The 9391-nt window shown below is 46.2% G+C and overlaps 1 protein-coding gene across 1 annotated transcript; it reads right to left on the reverse strand.

Moving 5' to 3' along the window:
• Positions 1-282: 282 nt before the first annotated feature.
• On the reverse strand, positions 283-8185 carry SFRP2 (secreted frizzled related protein 2). Its single transcript, XM_016197765.2, has 3 exons — positions 7672-8185; positions 5286-5366; positions 283-1443 (listed from the first exon to the last, which is right to left on the reverse strand). Exons 1-3 carry the CDS (start codon positions 8168-8170, stop codon positions 1139-1141), a joined length of 885 nt encoding a protein of 294 aa, XP_016053251.2. The 5' UTR covers positions 8171-8185; the 3' UTR covers positions 283-1138.
• Between the last annotated feature and the right edge of the window lie 1206 nt (positions 8186-9391).

A 9391-nucleotide genomic window follows, 5' to 3' on the forward strand; every position in this document is an offset into this window, starting at 1 on the left:
GCAACTGAACTGCTGAGATGGGGCAAGAGCGGGAAAGTTCTTTGCAGAGGTTACAAATCTCCGCCTCCCTGCAGCGTCCACAGTGTAAAAATCTGTACAAATGAGATGCGATGCGAGGCAGAGGCAGGAGCCAGGTGCTGTCACAGGGAGACACTTTCAGAGTTGCTTAAAAGACAGACACTTCAAACTGTGGGAAAGCTGGACCTCAGGAGAAAGGAGATGACCACTCTTATACAGTGCCCTTCCCAACTGCTTCTACTAAAAAGACAGAAGACAAGTAGGTAGAACAGGATGTAAAGTTTATATACAAGAATATAATGTTTATCTGAAATATTTACAATGTTGGTTAAAGCAATATTTTTACAACTTTTTCAGGTCAACTACTATGTATATTACAGGTAAGCTACAATGGTTTAATTTGCAAAAATAAGAAAAAATGTTTTAAACAATGCTTAAAGTACTCAGGTCAATTACAAAATTTGTCTGTTGTGCCCTTTACTCGAAGAAATCGCTATGATGGTTAATGTGTTTTTTAAATGGAAGTACTCTACTGGAAATGCTATACGCTGCAGTTAAGTTCCCAGTGAGGGTGTAAATGACAAGTGAACTGTTATAACACTAAGGCGCTGAGCCTCAGGCTGGAACCAAGAAATGTTGAGATAACAGCCAGCTTTATCTCAACCTGGCTTGTGACCCACAGCAGTCTGGGCCACATACAAAAATGAAGCTATTGGCAACCTCAGCAGAAAGTGAAGACCAGGTGACCCAAAACAAACAGGAAAAAAACAAAAAAAAATCAGACCCAAGTCACAATTGTACCTATTCAAAACTAGCTTTAAAGTGAGCTATTTTAAAACTTCATAAAAATATGCATAATTCTTATTACTTTGAATATTTCTACAAGACTCGGGTGGGTTTTTCCTTTATGTGAAAACCGGTATCCATTCCTGAGGCCTCCTAGGGCCTTATAACTCAGGAAATGCTGGGGGTGCAAATGTGCAAAAGGCAGGGGACGCTGCTCCAGGCTGGGGCCAGAGCTGCAGGGACTGTGCTTGGGACACGAGAGCTGAGGCCTCGGGGCAAATGTGGTCAGCCGAGCCCTGGGGCTGGCCTGTCAGGAGCAACCTGAGCGCCAGAACTAGCACTGCAGCTTGCGGATGCTGCGGGAGATGCGCTTGAACTCTCTCTGCCCCTTCTGCCATCGCTTCACAGAGGTGATCACCAGCTCCCCACCCAGTTTCTGTCCCATGACAAGGTAGGGCGCATTGATGTCATTCATCTCCTCGCAGGTGCACTGCAAGCTGTCTTTGAGCCACAGCACCGACTTCTTCAGGTCCCTTTCAGACACCCCGTTCAGCTTGTAAATGGTCTTGCTCTTGGTCTCCAGAATGATTTTCGTATCTCTGTTGATGTAGGTTATCTCCTTCACTTTTATTTTCAGTGCTACCAAGAGGGGATGGAATCACTCTAGTTATAATGAGGGAATATAGGATAGATTGGGAACTCCCCTCATCCCATTCTACTGCATATTCCTGTGACCAGGCTTGGGGGATGGAAGACGAGCTTCTAGAGCTGAGCGACTGTCAGGGGCTGTGCGAAGGGGGTTGGGAGCTTGGGGCAGCAGGTGCTTCGTTTCTAAAGCCTCAAAGGGTCTGCCTTGCACTTTGTTTCAAATCGGCCATCCTTTCAAAACTCCCTTTGTGGGACTCAATTAACTTTCCTTGCCCGCCCTAGTGTTTGTGTGTAGGTTGCATGTGGTTTGTTCTCTGCTCTCCTCAACAAAGGACTTCCCCTATTGGGAGCGTCAGCAGGAAAAGAAATGCCTGACTCTTAGGTGAAACGTGATCTCCTGTGGCTGTAAACTTTAAACTCAATTAATTACGTCGGATAGGTTTTTGGACAAACCTGTAAGGAAATTATATCACACAATCATTGTTTTCTAAAGAACAGACTACAGGGAAGGAGAGTTGATCTTACAGCTGCATTTGATTTGGTAAAGTAACTAGGAGAAAAATATCCAAGACTCTTTTTAAGAGCACATGTTTAGCTGTAAAAGTGTTTTTCTGAAGACCTCATCCTCATATGCTATCATTTGTCTGTCCAAGGCCAGGGCGTTTACAGATCATATATGTACTGTTTCCAAAATGGATATTAGACTCATTAGAATGCTAAGACCAAAAGTAAGTGGTTTACATAAAAGACACATTTTATAGTCATAAACAGCATGCTTTGGGGAAGAAAACCCTGCAAACATATATGTTGGAATTACATTTCAAGAATCCATGAAAGCAGAGAAAGGATAGCATTTTAAGGTTGGAAGAAACCATCCAGTTAAAAATCTCTTGTTGGCACATGAAGAATCTGAAATCCAGAGAAATGTAGTGACTTACACAAGGTCACCCAGTTAAGTAGTGTCCTGGCTGAGTCTAGTTCTCAGAATGCCGGTTCCCAAACCTCCTATAACACCAATGTGGTCTCACAAGGCAACTTCCAATTTCTTGTCCTGGTTGGAGCATAAGCTCGCCCAACTATCATGTGTCCTAAGACCCTTGGTGCCATTGGCAGCTGTTCCGTATAGATACGTACAAGTCTAACTTCCTGACTTTGATGGAGTTTAAGTCATTGTTTAAATTAGTAGTAGAGGAAGAATTTTGTGTGTGAGTATAACAGCTTTGGTGGTTTCTTTCTATCTGAGAAAAGGAATTTGACTAAGAATGAATTTTCTAGTCAACTGGGAAATGACCAAAGCTCAGCCAGGTAAATCAAGGATGCTGTGATTTAGCTAATCATGTTTTTGTCTGATACACATCTGAATCATACTACTGAGTTCTCAGGGTTTATGAGACTTAAGTCATGGAATAAATCACATGTTCCTGTGGCCTCTATGTAAGGTGTGGGGGTGGGGACGATATATGGTGAAAGAAGTGATTATATGTGGCCTGGGAGCCTCATCTATAGTACAGACAGAGCATGTGTGAGATTTCAACTGGTCAAATTAAACATTCTTGAGCTCCAAACATGAAAAAAAAAATCATCGCTTTTACCCAGAAGGAACATTTATTACTCATATTTCTCTAGCTTTAAAATAACCAGCTTTGCAAAAGATTACTGTGGGGAAACAATCAGGCACTTCCTCCCTGGATTTTCAGCTGGGACCAAATACAGGGAATCAAAGTCCCAGAATAAGTTTTCTGCCCTGGAAGATGGGAATGGGGATGCAGGATGTGATAGTCAGAGGTGATGACACCATCTGATCCAACAATAGGTTGGACATATAAGCAGGTGGCTTGGGCCTTTCTTTCTTCACCAGTACTTTTACTACTGAAATAAGGAGGTGTTCCACATTTCCCTTGCACTTCAGATGTGCAATGGGGAAAGAGTGTGATGTTAAATAAATCAGATTTCTACCCTTGTTCCTTCTACCCTTCTATTACTTCCCCAAAGGACAGAGGCAATATGGAATACTGCTTCTCAACCAGGGGTGTGTGATGTACTTCCAGGTTCATTAGCCCTTTCGGGACAAAAAGGGAAATAGAAAACAAAGCTTGTGAGGTATCTACACGTGTGATACTTTAAATGTAATGACTTCTATGTTGTTTTGAAAGGCTTTCTCCTCTAAGGAAAGAGAACACTAGTACACATACACACCCATTTTTTTGGCCCAGTCTTGACTGAGTATCCTTAGGAAGGTCTTCTGTGTGTGCATATGTGCATGTCTCCTAAATCAACGCTTTTGGAACCCCATAGTATAACCAACATTTTCATAGAAGCCTGGAGAGAGATCTGGATTAAACCTAGTGCAAAGGACATAAGCTGTCAGAAGATTATGTAACTTTTAATATAAATTTTATTAAAATTATATTATCTCTCTTGCCCTTAATCATATCTGATAGCGTGAAGCTAGCAACTGTTTAGTAAGGCCCAGGAGATTTGGGATTGCTGCTGCCCACATGCTAGACCTTGAGAACTGTATATATTTGAATATAGACATATGAAACCCTATCATCCCACTTGTGGCTCTGGCTAAGGGGAAGGACTGGTTGGGAAGAGTTGCCTCCTTTCTTTGTCCCTTCCCTGGCATGGGACACTTCTCCTGAAGCTGTGGCTCTAGTTGTTTTGGGACCAGCAAAGAGTAAACCCAGGATACTTCCTGGAAGAGGCCTGGGGTTGTCAGGACAAGTGTTAAGATTTTTCTGAGTTTCAGGGACCCGACCAGGCTTGAGATTTCTGGGAGGGCATTCCTCAATAGAGGCAGCTGGAGTGATTTCTCTCAGACTCAAGTACTTTGTTAATTAGTAATATAGATCTGTTAGAGCCACTACTGTTTGATAGAGCAGGGATCGTATCTTTTTACCAGTAAGTTTAGCCTTCTGCTTGAATGAATGCTTCTAAGGGGTACCAACTAAAACACATAAAAAGGTGCCTGCTTTTAGAATAGGATGAAGGCCAGAATGCCTCAGGAGTCCAAGTGAAGTTCTTGGCCAGTCCCAACTTTGAATTTGTCATTATCTTGTGTCTAGCTGGGCTCCTCCCTCATTTTGGAGGCCTGAGGGCAGCAGATAAGGTGCTGATAGAGTCCTGTGTGGACAGTCTCCAACCCTCTTTCCTCTTATATTTTCTTAAGGGTAGTGACTTACACTCTATGGAACGTGGGTGACATATCACACATTATTTATTGTCTCCAAGCACCATGTCATCATGGATTTTTCATCTATCTTGCCAAGTAAATTCCTAAGCTTTATTTCTTCTTTTTAAATGTAAGGAATCCCTCCCCTCATTATCAACCAGTATCTTGGATATAGTTGCTAATGGTTATGAACAAAGTAAGAATATTTCAGTTTGGCTCTGGACTAAATTTTTATTTGTGGCCAGTGAATGCTTTTGATGTATTTTGCTGGAGCTAATATTTACATGTTTCCATCCCTGGTGCATGTCAAGTGTCAGAAAGAGAACATGGCCCAGGGTTAGGCTTGTTGGCAAGAAAAAGCCAAAGTGAAATGAAAAATATGCCATTGAAAATTAATAGTTTGAATAATTCTCATTATTTGATTATTGCTTAATAGAACAATGAATCTCATCTGAAAAGATACAACTCAATATAAGATAGTTACACAGGGAGGAGACCAGGATAGAGCAAGTTAGATGATTTTAAGGAAAGGTGAAAGGTGATGGTATTTTACTCAAGTTATATCTAGTAACATCTTCATAATTTGCACCTTTAAGCTTTACTGGTCAATAAGACTTTTGAATGTGAAAGCTTTTGTTGGTGGTGGTGTGTTACTTACCAAAATCATTTTTACAAAGAGTTTCCATTATGTCGTTGTCATCCTCGTTTTTATTTTTGCAGGCTTCACAGACCTTTGGAGCTAGGAAGGTGAAACATTAGTAAGTTTGCTTAAAAGGGAACAGCAGGTGGCGTTTGTAAACAGCTCAAAGGGGCTTACCAGGCAAGAGTAGCGACTGTCCTGGAAGACCCCAGCTTCTGTCTCTTTTATAAAAGAAGGACCAGTTCTTCCTAAGGAAGTCTTCCTGTGCTTCCTATTTTTGTGATGGACAAAAATGCCTGTACGCTCTGTTTAATAAATGGTGAGTCCCAAAGAAAAAGGGCTTTGGGGGCTGATTGTGCAGGCTTTTTAGTTCTTACTCCCCATTTCTGGGACAAAGTCTCTGAAAAAGTTGTTTCCAAATCCTCACTGAAGAGAAAGCACCAGAAGACTCTTGAGAGATTTCTGTAAACGTAACCACAAACTATGGCCAAAAGATTGTCCTTCTCAGCTGTAGGACACCAGCGCAACCAGGTCTCTGCTGGGCTCCTTAGCAGAGCTGTGTCTTGGGAGAGGCATTTCAAGATATTTTCAAGTCTGCACAGGCAAAGGTGGCTAGTGGTGTAAAGGTCACCTAGGGGCTCTTTCCCACCTTGGAAACATTTTGGTAAGCACAATAGCCTGCTCTAACCGGTTCTGTATCACCTTGAGCTTTCTGTCAAGTTTGTGCTTGAGTTAAGCAAAATTTATTTAGTTTTTATCTTTGTCCCTTGGGAGAGGATCTTCTTGCCCCTCTGTGTTTGTTTCAAATTCTCGAAAACAAACACATAAAACAAAAAACAGCCAACCAAACAAAAAAACCAAAGCTTTTCCTGAAGCCAACTGTCTCTGGGGTCTGACCCACCTAGGAATGTGCACTAGCACAATGACCAGAGAGCTTACTGAAGGCTCTTCTGAAAACAGTCTGATTTCCGGGGAAAGGAAAAAAGAAAGCATATTCCCTTTCTCCCATTTATAAATGTTCTGTCTTTAAAATTTAGGTGAAATTTGATTGATTTTCATTAAATCATATTAAATTTCATTAATACGAAATGGAATTTTCACAGAAAAAAACTTTATGTGATTCATGACAGAAGAGTTATTTATCAAATTAGAAAAATGGCAGAGCATATTTTGAAAACCATAAACTTTTATTTTGAAGGGAGAAAGTGGCTTTTGGGAGAAAGGTAATGTACAATGTTGGTGCTGATAGTGGGAAGAAATAAAAACAAAAGCAACACACATAAAACTGCCCTTAACTCCCCTCACTCAAACAAAATGAAACATTTCCAATTAGGAGCTCTAGGAATGTATATAAAACGTTACTAACCTGTATTGCTTGGTCTGTGGTGTATGTTGGACAAATGTTTGAAATATGCCAAACATTTGCAATAAATTAGAAACCTAACCAATAAGATGATTGCACACTCATGGTGCCTGCCAGGAAAGATTGCTGAGCAACTTTGCATTTTCTTTAACTAATGATGGCTGTAGGAAAACAATTAGAGATTGAAAGGGAGATGCTGCTGGAGCCCTGAAAGGGATTAGGAAGCCCCCTTTCCATCCCAGGGGGGACCTAAATCAGCTCAGACACATTGTGTATGTTTTGCTTTCAGGAAGAATATCAAGAGCCCATGAGGTTTTCATTGCTTTGATGGTTTTTTCACAGGAACTCCCCCTCTGTTTTCTAAAAACTTGGGAAACTCTTTTTTGCATGGTTTTCTCCAGTTAATTAAAACCACTCCCAAGATAAAAGCTGACTTGTGATAGAAAACGATTCCTGGAGATTCCCTTTATACCCTCATTCTTAGACACCTGAGCAGTTACAACCAATGCTCAATTTTCAACACACTGGGAGCCAGTCCTGCTTTTATTTCCCAAATCAAGAGCAAGTACCCTAAAAGACTGTTTTGTGGATTTTGGCAGTTCTATCTGTACACGAATGTTCCTGTGCCGAGAACCCTGCCCAGCCATGAGGCTGAGCAAGAAGCCTCCGCCCAGATGCACCGATTCCTCCACCCCGGACGGCTCACAATTTAGCCGCCCCCCTCCCCCCAGCAAAAATAATTGTATTTCTATAAGGAAAAGATACCTTTCAGTTATTCATTTTCTTTTCTTTTTTTAACTGTCCCTAAGAAAGGTATAACTGGCATAACTCGGGAAGGGAATGAGAGGCTTGGGGGGGGGGGCGTAATCTCAAACTTGTCACGGTGACACACCAGGGCAAGGAGAGCGCCAGCCCCGCCAGGACTGGCACCCCAGGCGGGAACGCACAGGGATGCGGGGCGGGGAACTCGGGATTCCCAAACCCCCCCGCCCCGAAAGTCTCAGCAGAGCTCGGAGGGAGGGAATAAAGAGGAAGGTTTACCTTCTTCAGTGGCCGGCAGGAGGTGGTCGCTGCTAGCCAGGGGGATGCAGAGGTCGTTGTCCTGGGGGAAACGGTCACACTCCAGCATGTCGGGCCAGGGGAAGCCGAAGGCGGACATGACCGGAGCGCAGCGGTCCTTCACCTGCACGCAGAGCGAGTGGCACGGCTGTATGATTTCGTCCAGGTCATCGAGGCACACCGGGGCAAAGAGCGAGCACAGGAACTTCTTGGTGTCCGGGTGGCACTGCTTCATGACCAGGGGGATCCAGGCGCCCGCCTGCTCCAGCACCTCCTTCATGGTCTCGTGGCCCAGCAGGTTGGGCAGCCGCATGTTTTGGTACTCGATGCCGTGGCACAGCTGCAGGTTGGCGGGGATGGGCTTGCAGTTGCTGCGCTTGTAGGAGAAGTCGGGCTGGCCGAAGAACAGCCCGCGCGCCGAGCCCAGGCAGCAGTGCGAGGCGAGGACCAGCAGCAGCAGCGAGCCGGGGCCCTGCGGCATCGTGGGCGCGCGGCCCCCGGGGGGCGGGAGGAGCGGAGCCGGGGAAGCGCGAGGCGGCCGCGGCCGGAGCTCGGCCCGGGCCCGCTCTGACTCGGTCGTCGGCGCGGCTCGGGGGCCCGGGCGGTGAGCGGGGGCAGCGGGAGCGCCCAGAGGCCGGGCGCGGGCAGGACGCGCGGCCAGCGAGCTCTCCGCTCGGCTCCGAGCTGCAAGCCCGTGCGCAGCTCCGGGGGGTTCTGACCCGGGGGAGCCGTGTGAGCCGCTGCTGGGGCCCAGCCAGAGTTTTCTTGGCCTTTTTAATGCAAATCTGGAGGTGGGGGGAGCAAGGGAGGAGCCAGTGGAGAGTAATCTGAGGAGGGTTGGTCACTACTTACTTGGTCTTGTTTTCCTTTGAGAATGCCCCTCATGCGCTCCCTGAAAGGAAATTCTGGCTGCCCCCCACAACCTCCTTTAGATGCTGTGGAGCGCGCGCTCTAAGACTGCTTTAAACAACAAACAAGTCGACCAGCCTGGAGCTGCGCCCCAACAATGAGCTTGCGTGGCGCGGGCTGCGGGAGATCAGGAGACCCCGGGGACGCGTTGGGCGGCCTTGCCGCCAGGTCCGGGCGGGGACGCACTCCGCCCCTCGCGAGGCCCCGGCCAGGGTTTGTTTGACCCCTCGCCCAAGTTTCTGTTTTGGCCCCGGGCTGCGCAGTGGAGCCGCATCCTCCAGCGCCAGCCGGCAGCCTTTGTGCCTTCAGCTTACACCTGGGACCCGCCCGCCCCAGGCCGCCTCGGCGAGCCTGGTTTCCTCTCTAACCTCCAGCCACAGTTACCAACCTGGCCCACCCCGTACGGTGTCCTCACCCTGCCCTTTTAAAAACCAGAATTATCAATAAAGTCGTAGGAGTAAAACTTTGACACGGAAAAGAAAACGTTGGGAGTTGTGATTTTGTTGGGGTGAGTCTAGATTTTGATGTTGTGGAAACGTCTCTAAAGAGCCTCCCCTGAATCACACGTGGCTGCCCACCGCTTCCCGGTTGGGGAGAAGTCCTGCCCTCCTTCCTTAAGTGGACGGGATGACTCAAGCTCGAAGGCTCCCGGCTCTAACACACACAGGGCTCTGGCAGCTCGGGAGAACCCGAGGATGCGCCCCAGGGCGCGGTCTGGAAGGGCTGGTGCTGCAGAAAATGCGCCAGGTGGACAGGCTGGGAAGGAATGGGGGGGGGGGGGTAGAGGAAGGAG

This window comes from Miniopterus natalensis, chromosome 4 (genome assembly GCF_054644295.1).
Source record: "Miniopterus natalensis isolate mMinNat1 chromosome 4, mMinNat1.hap1, whole genome shotgun sequence".
Classification (NCBI taxonomy): Eukaryota; Metazoa; Chordata; class Mammalia; order Chiroptera; family Miniopteridae; genus Miniopterus; species Miniopterus natalensis.